The sequence below is a fragment of the Prinia subflava genome, chromosome 2, assembly GCF_021018805.1.
Source record: "Prinia subflava isolate CZ2003 ecotype Zambia chromosome 2, Cam_Psub_1.2, whole genome shotgun sequence".
In the NCBI taxonomy this organism is placed as follows: domain Eukaryota; kingdom Metazoa; phylum Chordata; class Aves; order Passeriformes; family Cisticolidae; genus Prinia; species Prinia subflava.
In genome coordinates, this window is record NC_086248.1 from 44,924,684 (window position 1) to 44,947,865 (window position 23,182).

Below are 23,182 nucleotides of genomic sequence, written 5' to 3' on the forward strand. Positions count from 1 at the left end.
AAACAGCTTTGATAGAACCTGGAGTGAAAAGCTGGAGGCAGGAGAGAGCTTTTCCCTGTACTCTTGGAAGATGCATCCTGCCTTCACTTTCATGGCTGATATCTCTCTCCATCACAGAAACCACAGGAAAGACTCTGAAGAGACAAAGGACAAACCTCAGCCAGTACAGGTTTACAAAGCAATGCCAGGCACAGCCCAGGGAACAGGGAAGGGCTGGTGGTTTGCTCTCTGCACAGCAGCTGCAGCCCCGGCCCACATGCAGAGCCAGCTTTGGGTGTCTGGGTTATGTTAGTGGAGTTTTGGGTGGAGAGGTGGGATGTCTGAGCACTTCTTTTTTTTTCCCTTGGCAGAGCCTGATGGTGTACATGGGAGGGAAAACCCTGTCTGCACACAGAGCAGCCTCTCTCAGATGCATCTGAAACCTATGGACGTGGTCTGATCAACCTTCACGGTGTTTTTGAGATGGCTTTGGCTTTACAACACAAACAACTGCAGCTGCTATAAGGCCAGAGGTCTGCACCTCTAGAGCAGGGGAAGTCCGGGGCCAGATTTGGGCCCTGCTGCCACTTAATCCTCTTTCTTTTGGCCTTCAGACCTTGTTAATGTAGCATCTCCTTCCCTGTTGCTTTCCACATTGCTCAAGGAGGTGAACTTTTCCCTGCCTCCCTGGAAGCAGATTTGGAGTGAATTTGTCTGTATTCCCTGATCCAGCCGTTTCTTTGCTTTCTGAGGTCTCCCTGAGCAACTTCCCAGTTCTCTGAACAGTGTCTCTCAGTTAGGCAGGACCAGGCTTGTCCTGGTTCAAGGCTTCCTCTTGTGCCGTGGATGCACTGCTCTCATGGGGAGCAAAGGGCAGAAAGTCACTGGGATTCCAGTGCTGCCCAGAGTCACAGAGCCCTGTGACACAGGCATGGTAGCAGCACAGGAGGAATCACAGAGACAGAAAGATGCAAGGATGAGATACGAAGTGCAGGAGGACAGTATGTTTGGGACTGAGATGAACACCGCTTTCCCCCAGGTCACAACCAACAAGGGGGAAGTCAGCTGTGATGCATCAACTCCTCACACGAGTGACAGGGACGAGAAAGAAGAGACCGAGGGACAGCACCTGCCACCCCTGCTCTCTGGTGCCGTTGCCTGCCCCAGCTCTCATCGGCAGCAGAGGCAGTCTTTCCTTCCTCCCCAGATACGCACCTCTCACCGTCCTTCGGCTGCTCTAGCAGCTCTCACCTCTCAGTTCCCAACAGGAGTGGCGGAGCTCGGCAGCCTCTCGCTGAAACCTGCGTTGAGGAGCGGTCTCACCTCTGGCCCCTCGCCGCGCCCCTGCACAGCGGCTCTGGCAGTGCTCCTGAGGCGCTCGGGGTGGCGAGCTGCTGAGGGGAGGCGAGGGCGGCGGTGCCCGGGGCTGGGGCAGCTCCACCGGGCAAGGGCGGGCTCCTCGCACGACCGCCGTGCAACAAGTCCCGGCGCCGGGGAGCGGGAGCACAGCCCGCCGTGCGCCTCCAGGAGCCGGCCGGCCTCAGGACAGCGGTTCGGCTGCCCGGCGGCAGGGCTGGAATCTCGGCTCGGCCCCGTTCGGCCCGGCTCGGTTCGGCTCGGCTCGGCCCGACTCGGCTCGGCTCGGTCCGGGTCGCAGCCCCGGCGCGCTCCCTGCCCGGCTCTGCCGGCTGCCAGCAACGCCGCTGCCGGGGACGGGGCAAGGGCAAGGGCAGGGGCGAACCGCAGGCGGGCTCCACCTTAGCACGGGAAAATGCAAAAGAAACAGGATCTTGATCCGTTCTTTCTGCTTTCCTTTTGTCTTCTGGGTTTTTCTTTTTTTTTTTTTTTCTTTTTTTTTTTTTTTCATTTTTTTTTGGGGGGGGGGGGCGAGTTGTCCCTTTTTATGACAGCGAGGGCATAAGGCGAGCGAGGAGGCGGAATCGTCTCGGCAGCCGCAGCATTTTGTGTGGAAGGCGCTCGGGGTTCATTAATATCATTAGCATTTAACCCCCTCCCTGCCCCCTCCCCTTGCCAGCGCGGGGTGACGTCACGCGGCGGCAGGAGTTGGGGGAAAGCGAGGGAAGCTCAGTGGGCGAGGGGCGTCCCTCTCCCCTCCCCGCGCTGCCTGTCACAGCCTCTCTGCCGATATTATAGGGGCCGAAGCCTGCAGCTCAAAGCGCGAAGTCAGCCAGTGTAATGAACTTCTGGAAACCTTTCCCTTTTTATACCATTCAGTTTCTGAGAGGCAGAGACTGCCTCCTCTGACGCCTTTTCCCCCCTTCCATTATTTTTCCAGGCTCTGATCTCCCTGCTTGCTGCACCGAGGCGCTCGGCGCAGAGCCCCGCTCCCTATCCTACCTTCTCCTTCGCCTCATTGTTGTCCTGGCTGCTGCGGCTCTCGCTTGCCTTCCAGGAGCGCGGTTGGCGAGCACAGTCGCACCCCCAGCACCCTCCCAGGGTCCCGAGAGCATCTACTCGCAGAGGGGCAGCCAGCGGCCGCCGACTTTGGGTCACTTCGTTGCTTTTTTCTTTTCTTTTTTCCTTTTTTTTTTTTTTTTTTTTTCTTTTGCTCCACTTTTCTTTTTTCCCCCTCCTTTCCGCGTCCCCGCAGAGTGTCCCCGTCCCTCGGGAGGACATCGCTGGGGGAGCGGGGCTGCGGCGAGGATGTGCCGGCCCCCGCGGCGGAGCCAGCAGTGAGCACCCACGGGAGGCACCTGCCCCGCGGAGCAGGGGGGGCCCGGGGGGCCGCACCGCCGCGCCCCGGCGCCGACACTTCGCCCCGAGTTTAGCGACTCACGGGGGCTTCGAGCATGAGCAAGCCGGCGGGATCAACAAGTGGGTAATAACGCGGTGGAGGCTTCGAGCAGCCTTTCCGAGGCCGGCTGCAGCCTGGCCTGGGGGGCGGGAGGTGGAGGGGAGGGAGAGGAAGGGGAGGGGGGGTTGTGGCTTGGGTTTGCACCCCCCCACACCCCGCGCCCAATTGAAAAAGAAGTGTATATTTCTAACCGGAGTGGCAACGAATATATAGGCTGGGAGCTGCCCCGATGCAGTTTGGGCCTGGGGCTTACAAAAAGCCGCTTTCCAGCTGCGTGCCCCGGCTTTCCGCGCTGGGAACCGGGGCAGAAGCCGGTGGGCAGCGAGCCCCCGGGAAGGCGGCTCCGCCGACGGCGGGGAGGGGGCTGGTCCCGCCGGGACGAGGGAGGTTGCGTGCGGGTCTCCGGTACCGGGGCGGAGGGGAGAAGGCTTGGTTTTAAAAGGCATTTCGGCGTTGAAACGCGCTGGTTTTCTCACGGAGTTTATGCAGTCCTCTGCGACATAATAATTTCTTTTTAAGAGTTTGAAACTCCGGTCACTCAATTACACGGAATCGCGTAAGCAACTCAGGCGAAGGAGGATTTAAATGCAATACTTTGCACACCATTCCCAGTTACAACAAATAATCCTGCAACGGGGAAAGCAGAAACAACTTAAAAGTCACATTTTCCTTAATCCTAAATCCATGCACCTCATAACTGGGGAATTTAAAGCATGACTAACGGCTCTTACAGAATGGCTCAATTCGTATAATCCCAATGGGACTTTCGGAGTTTGTAATATGGACGGAGTCAGTAACAAAGGGGGAAAAAATACCCAATCCAATTTAATGTCTGACAAGTGATGGATGGGACAGCTATTTCCTCTGCGCTCCGACAGGCTCCCGGGGTTGCGGAGCGGCGGCCGAGGGAGGCAAAGCCGGGAGGGACCCTCCGCCGTACCTGCCACCGGCCGGCCCCCGCCAGCCCCGCGGCCTTCTCCTGGCCGCTGCCCTCCATTACTTTGACCCGAGTCCGCCCTTTGTCCGCGGGGGCCGGGGAGCCGGGGAGGAGGGCGGGGGCGCGGCGGCGGGGCCGGGGGCGGTCGGGGCCGCGGCGCGGAGGGCGAGCGTGGGGGACGCGGGCAGCGCGGAGCCCCGGAGCTGCGGCCGGGCCGCCGCCGCTTGGCATCGCTGGTTTGTCTTCTTCCTCCGTGGGGCAGAGCGCGGCACATTTTTGCCCCGGTCTCGCGAGGGAGGAAATAAAATTGTAGTCGAGGCACTAAGGTACTAACCGGGGAAGGGAACGGCAGCTAAAAACCCTGTGGTGGCCGAGGCTGCTTCGGCCGGCTGCGCTGCCCAGGCTGCCCGGGAAGTGCGAGGCAGCGGGAGTGGGAGCGGGCCCGTGGGTAGCCGCGCAGGGACGTTATCGGGGCTCCTGGCAGGTTTCTGGGTGATGAGGAAGGGTCGGGAAGGACCGGCAAGTCTCGCCCCCAAAGGGCGGCGGAGCTTCTGCCGCAGACATTTTGCGGAGGTGAAAACCGGCCAGGCTGCATCGCGCCCCACGGCGCTGAGCGACCCCCGGCCACCACCGCTGCTTTCACTGATGACCCCCTGACCCCCGGGGACCTCCCGAAAGGGACCCTCAGGCCCGACTCGGTCACACCCCACGGGGACGGGGACACGCTGGGTCTGCTCAGCGCCGGGGCCCGAGCCCAGCCGGCCTCGGTAGCGCATGCAAAAGCCCGAGCAGCTGTCCCAGGGCCTGGGCGCTCGTCCCGGGGGTCCTGAGGGGCTCCCGGGCAAGGGACCTGCGTCCTGGCTTTTCTGCCCGCCGGTGGGCGCCCGGCAATGTCAGCTGCGATGTCTGCCTGGGTGGTAACAAGACCCCATCCCGCCGTCCCCTGAGCCCAGACTAACTTCTTTCAACAGCCTCTGATGGTAATTACAGTAATCGGGGCTGCCATATATCCTTTAAGCAATTATGGCACACAAAAAAAGCCCCCAAGGACCCCCTGTCGTGGGATGTTCAAAACGGTTTCCCTGCTGAACAGAAATCCCATTTTCTTAGCGCTAAAACTTCTGAGACGAAGCGGTACCTCGGGGAACCGGAGCGCTTTTAAACAGAGTTAATCAGTTATCGCATGACCCCGTGTCAAGCTTACATTTTTCCCTTCCCACCCCCCGCCCTGCCTCTTACCCGTCTACTTATTTCATATTTTGCCCTGCACGAAAGTTTTTTCATAACAGCCCCGGCGGGGCAGGGCTGCGGGTTCGGGGGGTGGAGGGGGTGGGCAGAGCGCGGCCGGGCGGGCGGCGGGACGGGGCGAACGCGCCAGGCGGGGGGCTGCAGCCGCTGCCTCCCCGTCCGGACCGGCCACGCTGCTCCGGCGGCTGGAAGCGTGCTTCTGCGGGTTTGGCGAGGTGCTCCGTGCGCCCGCGATTTATAGCAGGAATACAGGCACGTGTAAGGAATATATGGGCCACATGTTTACACGCGTGGTGTGGATATGTACATTCATGGTGCTTGGGATAAATTTTGTTTCAAAGCGGCTCCCAAAGTTAAAATCTGTGTGGGGGAAAACTGATACAAGTTTCTTCCGTCTCCACTGGCCGCCTTCAGCCCGGCAGAGCAGAGGCGGCCGCGCCGCACCGCGGGCCGGCCCGGGAAGCGGGGACCCCGTGGCTGCCCGGTGCCCCGGGGGGTGGCGGTCACACGGCGGGCCCGGGTGCGCCACCGAAGCCGGGGCCCGCCGCGGCGGGAAGGGGAGCGGACCGGGCCCCGGCACCGGGAGCCCCGGTGGGACGGGATGCGCGGGGGCAGCGCAGCGGTGCCGGGCTCCGCACCAGGATGCACCACCGCTGCACGTACCGCTTCAGTGTCTCCCCCCACACCCCCAGCCTGCCCCTCCTCCTCCTCCTTTGTGTGCGTGCGTGTGGATCCTCTCTCTCCCCGTGGATGCTAAGGACTGGAGAGGGAAGTCGGGCGCTTTCCCCCGTTTGCATTGTGCGATATCCGAATTCCCATGCTACACTTTTTGACGGGTCACTGGTGCCCCAATAGGCAGGTGGCAAGGAGGGCTTGTAATTACACACTCCCAGAAACCGTGCCTTGGCCCTCAGCCCTCCTCACGGGCGCCTACCTGCAGCTCCAAAAGCTGCGGTTTGCTCGCAGGCAGTGGTGCGGGGGGGGCATCCTTCAGCTGCGCTCCTTATTAATTGCCCAAAAGTTTTCTATTCTTTAACCTCTCTCCCCCCCCTCCCACCCTTCCCTCCCCCCCCCTCCGCCACCCCTCCCTCTCGCAGTCCCTAACCTAATCCCCGTCCCTCTCGCCGTGTTGTGTATAGCAGCTGTCGGGTTTCATTTAGGGGAGAAGCTGGCAGCTTGTGCTCATTGGAGGCAGTCAAACGAGTTTCAATGGGCAAAATCATTAAGTTAACACTTTATCTAATGTCCCTATTGTCTGCCAGCAGGCATTGTCTTAGAGCCTTAGTGCAGACATGTCTGAAAGTATCTCGGACTCCTAAATTCTCTAGGGAGCGAGAGGAGCCTCTGTGGCCTGTTTCCACTGACCCCCCTCCCGCCCCCCTGCCCCGCTCCGCATGCTGCCGCTTTTCCCCCTCCAGCCTTCATCCTCACGCACCCGTAGCCGAGGCTCTCCCTGAACTACTTCCAAACAAATACAGCGGCACCGAGAGCCCTAGGTTAGAGTTTGGAGACCAAGGTTTGGTGAGAGGGACTGAATTTCTAACTTAAGTTCTGGTAAGAGGGAAGAAGACTGCTTGAGGTAGAGGGAAAAAAGAGAAGAGAAGAGAAGAGAAGAGAGAAGAGAAGAGAAGAGAAGAGAAGAGAAGAGAAGAGAAGAGAAGAGAAGAGAAGAGAAGAGAAGAGAAGAGAAGAGAAGAAGAGAAGAGAAGAGAAAGAGAAGAGAAGAGAAGAGAAGAGAAGAGAAGAGAGAAGAGAAGAGAAGAGAAGAGAGAAGAGAAGAGAAGAGAAGAGAAGAGAAGAGAAGAGAAGAGAAGAGAGTAAAACGAAAAGAAAAAGAAATTAAAAATTTAAACAAAAAAAAAAGAAAACAAGGAAAAGGAAGAGAATCAGAAAAAGAAAACAAGGAAAAGTAAAATGAAAAGAAAAAGAAAGGAAAAAATTTAAACGAAAAAGAAAAGGAAAAGAAAAATTAAAATTACAATGAGGAGAAAGAAAAGAAAAAGAAAAAAAGAAAAAGAAAAAGAAAAAGAAAAAGAAAAAGAAAAAGAAAAAGAAAAAGAAAAAGAAAAAGAAAAAGAAAAAGAAAAAGAAAAAGAAAAAGAAAAAGAAAAAGAAAAAGAAAAAGAAAAAGAAAAAGAAAAAGAAAAAAAGACCAAACAACAACAACAACGGAGAAAAGGCTGAAGCCGAGCTGGGTTTTGGCGGGTTTCTTGAACCGGGCTGCAATAGCCTCTGTACGAGTTTGTACATCTCCCTGAGAGCATTTGCAATTCTAGTCAAAGCCGGGACGAAAGCAGCGCCCGGCGGAGCGGGGGCTGCGCGCGAGGCGGAGGGAGCGGAGCGGAGGGCACTGCCCGCCCGCCAGGCGCACAGGTCCGCTCACTCCTCCGGGCACTGAACGGAGACGGAAAGTTTTGTTGCAGGTTTTGGGGTGAACAAAATGGCACGCCTTTTCTGCGGCGGAAATCAGCCCCTTTTCGCCAGGGTTGCTAGAGGGGATAGGAGGTTACTTGGCTTCCCGGTCATTTCATTTTGTTTTGGTTTGGTTTATGCTGTGCATCGGTCTCCTGACTGCTCTCCTGCCCAGGGAAAGTACCGTCCTCTGTTTGCCGAGTGCCAGAAAGCGAAGAAACATACACTCCCCCTCACCAAACCCCCCGAATTCCCTCCCCTCCCCCCTCATCCTCACATCTAGCAGGCAAGACTGCTGCTCCCGCTGCTGTAATCTTCCCTTCCAAAATGGGTCTTGGCGATTATAGAAGATCCAAATAAACGTAGCGGGGCATGAATAATGCTCATTGTAGAAAACTGACACTTGCTCAAGGAAAAGAAAGTTGGCTATAAAATCACTTCATTATTTGCTTGTACTGCGGCTCTGGGGCTAATCCCTCCGGAGGTCAGATTGCTGAGCGCTCTCTCTCTCCCCCTCTTTCCCTTCTCTGCTTTCAGGTCGCATTTTAGACATCCCTTGCAAAGTGTGTGGGGACCGCAGCTCCGGGAAACACTATGGGGTTTACGCCTGCGATGGGTGCTCGGGATTTTTCAAGCGGAGCATCAGGAGGAATAGAACCTATGTTTGCAAATCAGGAAATCAGGTACCAGCCGCAGCCTAGCCCGCTCACTGCCTGCACCCCCTACCCTGCATTCCCCAGGGGTCCGCATTGCAATTGCCCCACCAACAGAGAGACATCCGCAGCAAGATGCAGCAGCCACGCAGCCTCACCCTCCCTTCCCGGGGAGTCCCGGGCCGAGACCGGGCGCTGGGTGCCCCCTGCACGTCCCCCCAGCCCCAGCCACCGGAGAGGACGGGGGAGATGCCCAGGGAGAAGGAGGGATGCGGGTAGGCAGGGCACAGCCAGCACACTGCCTGTTTATGGGGGGGCAGAGAGGGGCAGCCTCCCGGTAAGCCTCAGCACTGGCAGGCGATGGAGAACCACGGGTGTACACGCCGGCGTGTCGTGCCGCGCCCAGGCGGAGGCAGCCCCGCTTTTCCCCTGCTTGCCCCGGCCGCTGTCCTTGCCACTCCCGGAGTTCCCCGTGGGGATGTGAGGCTGGGAACGTGCAGGGATGCGCGGTGCAGCGGGGCGCCCCGAGGGGCGGCGCCGCTGTCGCTGTCTCGGGTGCTGAAGGGGCCCGGCCCGGCCCGCCCGGCCCGGCCCGGAACGGCCCGGCACGGCCCGGCCCGGAGCACGCAGGGGCGGCCCCTCCGCGCCGCGGGGCCGGCGGGGTGCGAGCGCTGCTGCCCCCGGCCCGACGGCTGGCTGTGTTGCAGGGAGGATGCCCGGTGGACAAGACGCACAGGAACCAGTGCCGAGCCTGCCGGCTGAAGAAGTGCCTGGAGGTCAACATGAACAAAGATGGTACCTGCTCCCCCTCTCGCGGGGCTGGGGTGGCGGGGCAGCAGGAGGGAGCTGCTCTGAACCGAGGAGCTCTGTGTCACTCCTTGGCCCGGGCGCTAATGACCCTCCCATCCTGCGGCAGCTCCTCTCCCCAGAAGAACACCTCTCGGGCAGGGGGGCACAGGGCTGACTTCAGAAAATTGCAGCGAGGGAGGGAAGGCCGGTCCGGCAGTGCGGGGCACCCAGTGCGGATCCCCGCAGTGACCCCCTCGCCTCTCTTTGGTGTCCCACAGCGGTGCAGCACGAGCGGGGCCCCCGCACGTCGACGATCCGCAAGCAAGTGGCCCTCTACTTCCGCGGGCACAAGGAGGAGAGCGGCGGGGCCCCGCACTTCCCCGCCGCCGCCCTGCCGGCGCCCGCCTTCTTCACCGCCGTCTCCCAGCTGGAGCCCCACGGCCTGGAGCTGGCCGCTGTCACTGGCACCCCGGAGAGACAGGCTCTGGTGGGCCTGGCACAGCCCACCCCAAAGGTCAGCCACTGCCCTGGCCCCCCACGGGCTGCAAACCTTGCTGCTGGGGTGCCTGCAACCTGTCGGCTCCGTCCTGCCTCTGGGGTAGACATGGCAAACAGCAAGGCTTGGAGCTTTGTGGGTTGCGGTGGGGACTTTTGTTACACCCCTTAAAGCTGTGAGGATATGAGGTGCAATGCCCTCTGGAGAAGGGGTATGCAGCAGGACCAGCTGGTAACCTGTTCCATACAAATTCTGTCTCTCGTACATTCTTACACCTTCACGGATGCAGAAATGCTCCTCCTGCCTGGAGCCCATCCACAAGTCAGTTTTAAACCTTGTTTCACAAGGAATGCAATCCCTGTGAATGAGTTTTCTTCAGCGAAATGCCAATCTCCACAGTGGTGTAGTTCAGAAAGTACTTTGTGTACTGACCAAAGCCTGCAGCTTGTCCCCACAGACACAAAACCCAAACTTGGCTAAGCTGACTCTCTGTACTTCTTGGTTGTGACATTTCCTAAGCAGCCCAGTGGAAGCACTGCTGTGGCCTCAACTGCACAGGAATTAGCTGCAAGGCAATGTTTTTCATTAGCCCATTTGCAATGGCATTCTGCATCTTCACAGCAGTTAGAAAATCACAGAAGAAACTGCTTAAATAGTTCTGCATTTTCAGAGCTGTCAGAAGGTAGCTTGTCAGAACCCATCATAAATGTGGTCACAACATATAGTTTTATGTGGTAATTTTGAAAAATGCCGAATCAGAAATTATTTGGCAAGAAAATGTAGCACACACTTGAAAACATTCCTCCATTCAAACCCTACACAGTGTCTAGATAGTTATAATTAGCTTTATGCATCTACTTATAACCTGTTGCAGTCAGGGACCAAGATGAAGGTTTAGGCTAAATGAGTATTTAGTGCTTTGTGAGCAGGGCTGGAATGCTAAATCAGCTTCTGAAGCAAGGTTACAAACTACATGTTGCTAACCAAATTTTTATTCTTCTGACTCTGCTATCAGAGGTGTGCTATTGTGTAACAGAGTAAAGCATGACACATAATTTTGGTATGCTTTTTCCCTTCCAATGTAATTTCATTCTCATTTTAACCTCCTGCTCTGAAGAGTTTCTTTAATACAGCTCATCCACATGGATAAGCAGCAAGGAGCAGTTTGGAGTGAGCCCACTGCAAGCAATGCCCTCTGCTTGCAGAACACGAGAGTGCACACTCTCTATTGGGCATGAGCAGGAGCACTGAATGTAGGGGAGAGGAAAAGCAGGCTGCCTTGGTGACTCTGTATGAAATGGCTTTATTTTCTCTTTGACACTAGTACCCACATGAAGTCAACGGTACCCCTATGTATCTCTATGAAGTGGCCACTGAATCCGTCTGCGAGTCAGCAGCCAGACTTCTGTTCATGAGCATCAAGTGGGCCAAGAGTGTCCCAGCCTTCTCCACCTTGTCCTTACAAGACCAGGTAAGGCACTGGCAGTGGCAGTGGCATCAGCCTGGCCTGCCTGTTAAAGAAGGCTCAGACTTCACAGTGGGTCCTGAATTTGCAGCCCTAGACCTTGAAATCCAAAATGGACTTTGGCAGCTCTGAAGTTCAGTGCAGAGTTTCCGTGTGCCCCTGAAAACCAGGCAGTGATTTAGAAACTGCTTTCCTCCAACTTTTATCTCATGAAGCAAGTGAAAATCAAGACAGGAAAAAGAAATCTAACATACAACTAATATCAGGACAAGTGCTAGAGGAGAAATCACCAGGCTGCAGACCAAGCTTAGCATGCCCAAACTACTTCTCTACTTGTAGGGCAACTTTTCCTTCCATAAAATGGGGGATAGCATCTTATTTTGCTATTTTGGGATGAGAAATGCTTAGTTAGGTTTATGGTCTCAGGTTCTGACTGAGGTTGTTTCTGAAGACCAATTCTCCTCCTCCTCTACCAGTTCTTCTTCCTCCTCTTCCTCCTCTTCCTCCTCTTCCTCCTCTTCCTCTTCCTCTTCCTCTTCCTCTTCCTCTTCCTCTTCCTCCTCCTCCTCCTTCTCCTCCTCCTCTTCTCCTCTCCTCTCAACTGTTTACACAGCCAACATTTTTTCCTTATTCACCTTGGCTTACAATTACATCAGTATGGTGGAAGCAGTATTTGGCCAGCCCCCAATATTTATTTAACATGAATTAAAATCTTACCTAATATGTTTTGTTTTCATCTATGATAATTTGCCTTTGCCTCAAGTAAATCATAGGTGAACAATACAAGATGAAACAATTTCTTAATGACTTGATTCTTGATGAGGACTCAGTGTGCTTTGTATAATGCACCAGTTTTTAAAAAAGTAATCAGATAATTGTAAAATGGAAGGGTGGAAATCTACACAAAGCTCCAATCATAAAAGACACCTAATACTTTGATATGATTGAGCTAATTTACCAAAATGGTAACTAGAAAAACTGTGCCATAGATGTTACTCAGCAGTCATCAGAGGAACTAGTTCCTCTCCCCAGAAGCACATTACAAGTGTTGCAGTTGATATGCAGATGTGTATTTTGAACTAAAAGAAAAGAGCTTCTTAGAAAACCAATAGTGTTTTCAATCTAAAGGTAAATAATGATGGTCACAATGTGTTATAAACCTAAAAATACTCAGTTTCTAGCACCAAATGCACATTTTGAAATCCTTGTTGTGAAATCAGACGAAGAGGAATGCTGCTCAGCTCCACCTGCAGTCCTGCTATGCAGTGAGGATGAGGGAGAGGTGAGACAGCGCCTGGAAGGTCACACATGCCAGTACAAAGACGAGAATCCCAGTGTGGCATCCTGCTGCTCTCTAATCGTGTCTTCTGCTGCCACTAATCCTGTGGAGCACTGGGTCTGTCACAGCGAGCAACCAAAGAAAACAGGCTCGAGTGTCAGGGACAAGAAGCAGGCGCGCTGCTCCAGCAGCAGCCCCAGCACACGGCAGGAGACTGGGTCCATCTCTACACCAGTGATGTCCACAGGAGGCTCCCTAGGCAAAGCGTTTATCCGACATAACAGGGAGGCATTTCCCACACCATCATCTCTGTTAGTGTGCAGAGGAGGAGGCAGCAGGATCTGGGAGCAGGGGAAATCACGGCATGGGAGCAAGTATGCCTCAAACAGAACGGCCTGCTTATCTACCATAGATACCACAGTGCTCCCATTAAATAACCCACTGAAGAAAATGAAGCCACCAAACCACTTTCTTTCACTTTCATAGCAGGGAGTAATCTTAGTGAATAACTTTAAAAACCCAGCCTTTCCCTAACATCACTCTCACTTTCTGTACTTCATTGCAAGTCAGCTTCCTCAAAACTCAGAGCTGCTCAGCTCAAAAGCTTCAGTTTGGGCCTCTTTCTGCATTATTCCCCTGTCATGCATAGGAGACCTGAGAAGAAATAATTTTGATTTTAATCACCTTATTTAATGAATAATCATACAGTTGATTTTTATAAACATTGCTATTGCTTTATTTAATTTGACAACGGCCCAGGTGTAAATGTCTGCATTTCTCTTTTGGTATCTCTGACATCTGGCTGAGGAGAGACTAAAATCTTTTCCTGAATTTTGCTTTTATTTTTTTTTTTGTGCTCTTCTAAAAAGTCAAGTGCACTGTAATTTCAGGACTCTGGGGAGGTATTATCTTGAAGGCAGGGAAATAAATAGAAACCAATTTGCTGGTAAGACACAAGCCTGAGCACTGCTGCATTGCTTACCTCTGGTGCAACAGTCCATCTTGAACCACACAACAAACCACACAACAAAAATGTCAGGCTTCTAGTTCTACTGGCCTGCACACCCGCCCACGTTATCTGTGAGACAGGCTGGCCCAAGGCAGGTCACCAACAAAAGGTCACACTAAGGAAGTGGGTTAATTAAGAAGCCAAACCAGTTGGTCAGAAAGCCAGGTATTTGTTGTTTCTTTGAAGAAGGAGGGCTGAGTATAACTTCAGTATGAATTATTTGAATTGGTGGTTTTACAGACTTATGCATAGGCATGAAGAAAGCTTTAGCTAATGGAATAGTCTCTTATTGCTAAAGTCTTCTGACTTTAAAGACTTGGTGGGAAAGAAAAGATGAAATTGATATCTTCCAGGAACCACCATTCATTATCATTGTATCTGCATGAATGAAAGACAAAAACAGTTTTACAAGAGCAAATGAAAGGCTGGTGAATCATTTCCTATGTCACACAGACACCTGCACATCCATCATGTGGGATTATCCAGAGGAGGGTCTGAGTTTCCAGGGTGCAGTGGTTAGGAAACTTAAGAGTAGATTCATCTGCTCTCAGAAGAAAGCTGAGATGGGGACCACACTCTAGACACAGCACCCCCTCCCCATCTCCATTTAAGGAAATAATTTGGGCAGGTTTTGGTACTGTAAAATCCAATGTAAGTGTTTCAAACAGCAACTGTATACAGAGACATGAGTACATTCCTGTCACAATTTCCTTAGGTTATGGAGAAGTTCTTCAAAGCACACAGGGCAAAAAGGCAAAAAATGGACATAACCCTGCAGCAACAAGTTGAAAGCAGAGACTGAGAATTCTTTCCATTCAGATTGGAATAGGATGGTTTAAAACTTTTAATCATGGAATCACAGGAGGGGTCAGATTGGAAGGGATCACATCTGATCCAACCTCCCTGCTCAAGCAGGGTGATCCCAGAGCACATGGCACAGGATTGTGTCTAGGCAGTTCTTGAATATCTCCACTGAGGGAGACTCCACAAACACTTTGGGTAACCTGTTCCAGTGCTTGGTGCACAGTAAAGAAGTTTTCCTCATATTCAGATGGAATTTCCTGTGCAGTTGCTGCCCATTGCCTCGTGCCCCAGTGGCTGGCAACAAGTAACACTGTCCTGAACAGCAATATTGTTAAGAGTTTGCACATAGATGAAGGATTTGCTTTTAGTGATGCTTTCTGTATCATCTACTACTTTCACACACCTGATCCCAAGGATATCATCATTAATTTGGTACAGCATCTTTTTTTACTTTTTCTTCTTTACAGACTCTTTACATACTTAAAGTACCCTCCTTCCTCTCTTCCTAAGAAGCTAAGCTGCTGAAAATTTCTAGGACCGTAGCAACATTAATGATTGCAGGTTTTGGGGTTTTGGTTTGGTGGCTTCATTTTTTTTCTGCTTGAGATTTGGGCAATCTGCTTTCACTGCATGGAGCTGCTAGGAGACACCTCCTGAGCCCACTACAGTTCTCAGCCCTTCAAATCTCTCCCACCCTATTGTGTGCCATGGTCCCAGCAACATGTATGCACCATCACGTGCCCTTTGGCCATGAACTTCAGCTGAACCAGAGGCCCTCCAAACCTCTCTCAAGAGTTGGTTCGGGCTAACAATCCATAAATGCCCTCAAGACTAAACATGTCTGTTTTGGCTTTGCCAGATGGCATTTCCAGAAGTCTCGATTCTTCAGATGCACCACTGCCTCTTCAGGGAAATCACAAGCATCACCTCAGAGAAAACAGAGAAAAACACATCCTCCATACAGACACGCAATGTGCAAAAACTGCAGAGAACTAGGAATGCTGACAGTGTAGGTGCCTGGATATTTGCATCTCTGAAAGGAAACAGCTCTTAGTGCCTGGAATTTCTGAGTGATTTTAAGCAAAAGAGCAGAAAAATAGGAGACACCGAGAAATTGTTTGTTTGTCCAGATGCTGTGCTTGACAGATCTAGAAACTGGCTTAGTAAGGAAGGAGTTATAAGATGGATGCGTGCTATAAAACACTGCTCCCTACACTAATGCAAGATGTTATCCAGGCTTTTCTTCACAAAATTCTGCTTTCCTGAGGGAGAGGAGCGTAATCCCTAGAGAGCAAGAGGAAAGCACTCATCCAGCCTGTCCCAGAACAGCTGTATAAGTGCTGAGGGGGAGGAGAAGAGAACCCATACCATGCTGAGAAAGCAAATAGGTTCATTCAATGAGCAAATGCTCTGGGAAAAGAGTTCTCACTCTTTCTCTTCCCTTTTGGTCCACAACACAGTGCACAGTGAGCCAACCCTCAGTGTTTTTCTACAATGCATACACTTATTTCTAGACACCTTCTCAAAAGGCTAAGAGAAGAGTTAATGAATGCTGTGGGGGAAATACCATGACAGGCATTTAAAGTAGTTTTTAAAATAACAGAAATTTACATATTTAAATTGTTTATAAATCTATAAATTATACACTATGTTATATTGTACATCTATTGTATGACAGCTGATGCTTTTGGAAGATGCTTGGAGAGAACTGTTTGTTCTAGGAATAGCACAATGGGCCATTCCAGTTGATGCTAACACTCTACTGGCTGTATCTGGTAAGAATTGCACAATTTAATGACTTTGTTACAAAAATTACCATAAAAATACATTACTGAAAAAAGAACAACATGTAAAGAATAACAAATTCCTACTGAACAATAGAGCATACCTGTCATTTATAAATCTATATTTAAATGCAAATAATGTTGTTTTGTTGTATTCATGACTGCTTGAATTGTCATTTAAATGCAAATTACTGTGTTTGTTATCATCCAAGAGAAGATTTTATATTAACTTTCATACAATATAGTCAGTTTACATGGAACCAGATAGACAAGTGTGACAATAGAGAGGACATTGATACAGAGGATTTTGTCAGAAATCAATATAAAATAAAGCAAATGCCTTTAATATTATTTATTTCATCTGTTTCTGTTTCAGGCATGAACGGTGACAATACAGACTCTCAGAAGCTGAATAAAATTATTTCAGAAATACAGGCTTTACAGGAGGTTGTGGCTAGATTTAGACAACTTCGGCTAGATGCTACTGAATTTGCCTGTCTCAAATGCATTGTCACTTTTAAAGCTGGTAAGCAGAAGGATCTCTCGCTTGTCTGGTCTGATAATGATGAGGTTGCTGCTTTAAAGTGATGTTTAAACCAGGCATGGCTTTGTATCACCCAGTAGATTTCCCGATATTGAATTCCAATAGTCATTGCTGCATTTTGAAAGGGCTGACAGTGGAGTGCTGGGGAACTAATGGGAACATTTAATTTCCATTGATAGCACTAGCTGAACTGTTTTGATCCACCCAAGAGCCAAGCTGAACTAGTAACTGATCTGCTTTCCAGTGCCCACACACAGTGGTTCTGAACTGAGGAGTTTCCGAAATGCTGCCGCCATAGCAGCTCTTCAAGACGAAGCCCAGCTCACCCTGAACAGCTACATTCACACCAGGTCAGTGGTGCCTTCTGACAATGCCTCTGGCAGGTGTGGGGGTAAAATCCTGCTCTCACTGCACGGAAGGTGGCATTTGCACTGCCTGAAATGGGGACCAGGCTGCTACAGAGAGTATACATTGGCTGTCAGCCTGCTGGATTTGGTGTTCCCTGATGAAATAGAACCATAGAAAATGTTGGAAAGGATCCTTAAAATCATCCAGTTCAACCATTAACACTGCCAAGCCCATCATTAAATCACGTTCCCAAGTGCCACATCTACGTGTGTTTGAAATACCTTCAGGGATGATGACTCTACCACTTCCCTGTGCAGCTTGTTCCAATGCCTGACAACCTTTTCAGGAAAGAAATTTTGCTTAATATCCAAACTAAATCTCCACTGGTGCAACTTGAGGTCATTTCCTCTTGTCCTATTGCTTGTGACCAGGAGCAGGGACCAACACCCACATCACTACAATTTCCTTCCAGGTGGAGAGTGGTAAATCCCTTAGCCTCCTTTCTTCAGACTAAACAACCCCAACTCCCTTAGCTGTTGCTCTAGACCCCTAACCAGGACTTGTGCTCTAGACCCTTACCAGCTTTGTTGCTACTCTTTGGGTGTGCTCCAGCACCTCAGGTGTTTTTAAACAAATAGAAAAGTGTCAAAAGGAGAGCTCTTCCTCTGGGAAGGGATCCCTGTGCGTCATTTTGCAATTCAGAGGGCTAAATTTTCCTCTATATTTTATTCAATCAAATACCACTAAAAGTGGTACTCAAAACATTGCATCTCAGACCAGTATGAGCGCCTTTCACCCACGATCTCCAGTTCTCATATAATCTCGTTCATTAGGCAGACACAGAAATCAGGACACAAGAACTTAAGTGGCTCTTCTGCCTTGAGTTTGTGCTCAGGTTCAAATGAAAACCCCAAAATCTCTGAATCCCATTGTGGTGCTGTAGCAAAGTCCTTTAGTTGCTGTGGAGGTCCATGAGACTAAAACAGTTGGAGATGGAAAAGTGGAAGAGGAACTTTTATACCATTTTTTCCCTCTGAAACTTTGACTTGTTGTCATAGTAGCTCTGTCAGGCAAAAGTCCAATCAGTATCAGAAATTAGATAGTAGCAGTCTCTGAAGCACTTCTGTTAGTCTACAGGGAATGGCCTGCACTGGGGATGGAAGTAAAAATGCAAATTCCATCCAGTTATGGCTGTCTCAGAGCAAAAAGAGTAACTGCTGGATAGCAGTCTCTTCCTGTTCTTAAGGAAGGCCTTTTCCATGAAGATTGCTCACTGGGGACCTTAAGTATGACAGGACCTGTTGGAGAGAGAAGCCAGGGAGGAATACATGGCCATAGATTCCCTTTGAAGGGAATAACTTTTCCACAGCATTTCTGTGTTGCTGGAAGTATTTAGATATTGTGCTACCCAGTGTATATTGTAAACAATATCCTTTTACAAGGGAAAAGTGCAGACTCCGCTGTGAGAGGGTTTTCACCCTGTATGTTTCGTCCTTGGGCTTGAATTTACCCTCTTGCCAATGTCACTGCAGTATCAGCCCTTTGATCCCAGTGCAGTCACTCTCAACAGGATGCAAGGGAGGGCAATCTGGAGAAGCAGCACGTTTCTCCAAACAACCTACACTTTCCTTTAGTGAAACCACTGTAAGCAGAAGTTTGAGAATCACTGTTGTAAAGACAGCATAAGCACAGCTAGAAATGCACATCCTATGCTATGCTGGCTTCAAAAGCTGGGAGAAAGGATGGAAAACACTCTATACACAAACACATTACCTGGGGAAAAACACAGCTTCTGTAACAAAAACTTTCCTTACAGATGTCAACAGGTATTCAATATATTTGCTAACCAAAAGGGGGTAAAGTGATTACCATGACAATCCAGCTAGTTTTAAACTGCACTTCAAACGACAGGGTAGTTACTGCAAGTCAAGCTCTTCCCAGAACTGCATTGAGATTATTGCTGTATGAGGGCCACATCAGAGCAGGCCCAGTTTTTGTATTGCTCCTGCTCTAGGGGAATGAACAAAGGAGCTACACAAACCTCAGAAACCTTGTCCTATAGTCTGTTGACTGCCACAGAGAGTTTTCCTTGGAGTCAACATTCTTGCTCACACAAGTACAAAGCACAGGGTTTTGGCACAGTGTCCTGGGGTGGACACTAGTATCCCACTAGATTCTGAGTCATTCCAGACCATGCAGACTTCACTTCAGCTGAGGTTATGGGGTTTCCTCCCAAATTTGTCTCAAACTGTAATACGCAGGTAGCACTGCCTGTGCAATTTAGTAAATATTGGTTGTTCTCTATAAAATAAAGTTCTTCCTTTGAAAAAATACTTTAAAACTTGAACAAAATTCTTTTTCTCTCTGTCTCCCAGGTATCCCACACAACCCTGTCGCTTTGGAAAACTTCTATTGCTTTTACCAGCTTTACGTTCAATTAGTCCATCTACAATAGAAGAAGTGTTTTTCAAAAAGACCATTGGGAATGTACCAATCACAAGACTGCTTTCAGATATGTACAAATCCAGTGACATATAAATTACCTTAAAATAAACCATCAGGATGGACAGTTTGAGAAGAACTTTTATCTATGGAGAATAAGCCTCAACTAACAAAATCTACAGGAAGCATAAGCCTGGGAATGTTTAGTCCTTAAACTCATTGACAAAAAATACCCCAGTAGATATGATTCTGCTGCTCTGAACAGAGTGATTTAGATCATGGAGAGAATGCTTTGTTCTATAGAAAAAGTGAAAGTGGTTGGAATTTGGCTGCTATTCCTGTTACTACAGGATGGAGGCAATTCAGATGCCAGTCATAGTTAACAAAGACTCTGCTATTCTCTCATTTAACTGGCAGATCTGAGACAAAATGTGAAAGGTACTTTAGCTTGTTCAGTATTTGGAACCGGGTGACCAAACTTGGCTTCTGTTGTAACACAAGATGTGGTGGCCTTCAGAATTGTTTTAAAAGTAGCCTATGTTGGGAAAATGTTTTTAATACGATAGGCAACATTTGAGACCAAGTTACCAAAACATTGCTTCTGCTATAATACATCATGAAGTGGCCTTCAGAACTGATTAAAAGGTAGCTTATGACGGCAGCTCCATTCTTCCTACAAAATGAACTGGTGATCTTTGATGCGGATGTCACCACAATTTGTTCGGTTAACATCTCAAAGACAGAAGAGCTTTATACATTTCCTCCCCGACCTTCCCTCCTTCTTCTTCCACACACACAGACACACATTCACACACACACCTGAAAAGATACAACACAAGAAAGGAAGACTAAAACAGCAAAACCAAATACAATGGAGATGACCGCTTCAGCGATCTGCTGGCTGTCCTGTTGGCACAGTGCTGAAACCAAAGGCAACGGTGGCCAAACTCTGTCGATTAAATGTGCGGAGAAATGAAATGACCATAAAAAAATCAATGGAAGGAATTTTATTTCAAAGAAACAAAGGTTGTTGACTGATACAATGCTAACTATTTCCAAAAGTCTCCAATGCCGTTTTAGAAAACTCCAGGTTCTAATTTTGAAGCCTTGTTCGCCTACACCCTCTCACACACAAAAACGTTATAAGCTGCTTATTTGATGTAAGAAAAATGTAGAAAAAAACCATTTAAAGATAGCTGCTGTACTTTTCAAAATTTGATTTGTTATTAGGAACTAGCACTGAGAAAGATCAGCACTTGAACTATCATAGAATGAGTAAAACTTTTCCTGTACAAAGTGGATTAACCGATTTGTGAAGTTAAAAAGTTGTACTCATTGTATTTACAAAGAATAAAAATATATTGAATTTAAATTACTTTCCGGTGTTCTTTTAACCATTGTCCTTAATCAGCTTCTTTCACTGTCCCCTACTTACCAGGGAATAGAAATATTCTTTACTAAAACGGATTGCCCTGTGGAGTTTCCACCATCAATCTTAAAAACAGATTAGACAAACATTAAAGTAGCTTAGGTGACCCTGCCTTGTGAGGTCCTGCATAGAGCTACTTTCTGTAATCCCAATAAATAAATACCAGGTGAAAGGTTTCTGTCTCAAGAAGGTGACATGTAGCTTTTTCTAGGATCCAACACTAAGTGCATCAGAGGTCTACCCCAGTATGTGCATGTTATTGCGATTTTTAATATTGGTGAACTGTGCAGCTAACAAAAGGTGATGGCTACAAAAACACTGCTTCAGTTAAAGACTGAGGTTTTATTAAGGTGTCTAACTGCATAATCACACCAAACACTCCCAGTCAACAGAACAATTTGGCAATAGTAGGAGGGAAATGTATTGTTCATATGGCAATGAGCAATTGAAGAACCATGCATGCTAAAATGACAGGTGGAAATATACTGTGTGTATTGATGGCTCATTGGTTTGCAGTGTCAAGGAATATAGGTCACAAGTGAAACCCTAGCTCTGTTGACTTCCAAGCTCAAAAATCTCACATGTTTCAGAGGTCAAAGTTTTAATCCCAGCTCTCTTCCATTTGCAGTCTGCTGGGTCTCACATTCTATCTTTTCCAAGATAGATAGACCATAAATACACAAGATGAGTCACAGGCTATGTGACCTCGAAGTATCTTCTATACCAACTAGCTTGGAGCACTTAAACATACGCTTAACACAGAGCACAGCACATTCTTAGAAAGAAACCAACAAACTCTTTATAATCCATTCTTCCTGTACCTGTAATAATCTTCAATCATTTTCTGCTCTCTACACTAAAAAGAACCTGATAGGGCAGAAAAATCAATTGTGGTTCTCCACTCTGCGACAATTCCATTTATGAGCTACAGAAGTAGAACCCAGTGCTGCACAGAATCCATCACAGAATGTTCATTTCAATAAGATTCATGCTGCTGGCCCAGAGCAGCAATAAACATGAACTGCATCCACCCTGCTAGGCAACCAGGCAATCACAGCCTGCAGTCTCTACATCACCCAGGCTAGAGGACAAAACAGGGTGTACTGGCAAAGCAGGCAGGGCAATGGGACCACACCCATATCTCATCCTCTTACCTGCAAGACCTGGCCCAGCTGCAGAGCAGACTCACTAGCTGGGAACAATGCCCAGACCCCTATGGTTTAGGCACAGTTAATTTCAGCCTGTATCTTGCTCAGACTATACATTGCACTGAAGCACAACCAGTTACACTGCACTAGAATTAGGGTCTCTAGCTAGCCTTGAAGGACTGAAGGCTAGGTGAGATCCCAGAGCACTATGCAAACACCCTGTCATTCTAAGAGACTAATGCACCAAAGTCCTCATTTTGAAAATAGGAACACTTTAATGTCAAGCATCCAGCTTTTCCCTCTTCAGCTTAAATATTTTGGTTCTTTTCATGGCGAATGAACAGAGATTGTGCCATCATCTTTCATGTTTACGATGTGGCATTTACTTTGATTTCTGAAAGAAGCTTCTCTCAGAAAATAACATTTGAGAAAAGGAAAATAACTTACTCTGTATCTAAACCTACATAATGAAACCTCAATACATTTAATCCCTCTTTCCCCCTTTTCAAGAACAACTCAACTTTTAGGCATGATTCAACAAGGAGAGGGAAATTTGGAAATTATTTACATTATCAAAAACATCTTGAAAAGCAACAACCCTGGGCTGCAACTGGACTATCTGTTTTGCTCCTTGGTTTCATGAATAGAACCAGTTAGAGAGGATCAGCACAGTCTCAGTTAAGTATGAGGTTTCTACCTAAATTTAAATTATTCAGAGCAATTATTCAAACATCTATCTATTCAGTCTAGCTAATCACTAGTACTATGTGTAATCCAGTCAGCCACCACTGACTTGTCAGTTCAATCTTTTACATTCAGATTTCTATAAATGAGGTTAATGGCCTTAGTTAAAAGAAGCTACTAATTTTGCCAGCAAGTCTGTAGGATGCCCTTTACAGAGATAAGTGTCCTAAGAAGGAAAAAAGCAGCAGAGTTGAGTCTAAGCCAACACGTAGCTACCAAATAGCAGAAAACACTAGATTGCTACTAGAGTGTTCTGGAATCTGCTGTCCAGAGCATCTGGATAGGCAACTTCTCTGTCACATTTGGAAGATTAAGGAAGCTTCTCTAGCTCACTTCCTTCTCGTATAAAAGACAACTTCAGCAGTGCTGCCTGTGAACTGCAGTTCAGCTATCCAGCACCTGCCTTGCACCAGTGGTCAAACCGGCACAATGCTACAGCTCACCCTTCCTTTAGCATTCAGGGAAGTGTCTATGATCATATCTTACAGCAGACTTGTATGACTTCATGTTCCCAATTCTATTTGTAGAGCAGAGCTATTTTAATCCAGGAATGATGTTATAAGATATGTAAACATTCCTTTCTCTATAGGATGGCATAGTTTTCACTAGTTAGTTGAAGCTAGATTGATGCTTCTCATGCTGGGTAGAAAGGTACTCTTTTCCCAAAGTTATTAAAGTCACAGATCTGTTGACTACCTACCATGAGTGGTATTCCAACTTTGGCTCCACAACACAGGAAGAGCATTTTAAACCTTTACATGTTCTTTAACACTTGCAGAGTGAGTGCCAACATCTAAGGGTACTTAGTGCAGGCTGTTAGTGATACACAGCTACACTGAGGAAGAGCATCACAGAGA

At 48.8% G+C, this 23,182-nt stretch overlaps 1 protein-coding gene across 1 annotated transcript; it reads left to right on the top strand.

Moving 5' to 3' along the window:
• Positions 1–1,837: 1,837 nt before the first annotated feature.
• Positions 1,838–23,138, top strand: NR2E1 (nuclear receptor subfamily 2 group E member 1). Its single transcript, XM_063389753.1, has 9 exons — positions 1,838–2,814; positions 7,929–8,074; positions 8,752–8,839; positions 9,112–9,347; positions 10,654–10,800; positions 15,565–15,661; positions 16,047–16,196; positions 16,459–16,564; positions 18,938–23,138. Exons 1-9 carry the CDS (start codon positions 2,790–2,792, stop codon positions 19,098–19,100), a joined length of 1,158 nt encoding a protein of 385 aa, XP_063245823.1. The 5' UTR covers positions 1,838–2,789; the 3' UTR covers positions 19,101–23,138.
• The last annotated feature ends 44 nt before the right edge of the window (positions 23,139–23,182 follow it).

Excerpts from the sequence above, each read along its gene's own strand:
- NR2E1 (XM_063389753.1), top strand. The coding sequence starts at position 2,790 with ATGAGCAAGCCGGCGGGATCAACAA. Across the intron at positions 16,197-16,458 it reads CATTGTCACTTTTAAAGCTG|TGCCCACACACAGTGGTTCT; the intron begins GTAAGCAGAAGG and ends TCTGCTTTCCAG. Across the intron at positions 16,565-18,937 it reads AACAGCTACATTCACACCAG|GTATCCCACACAACCCTGTC; the intron begins GTCAGTGGTGCC and ends TCTGTCTCCCAG.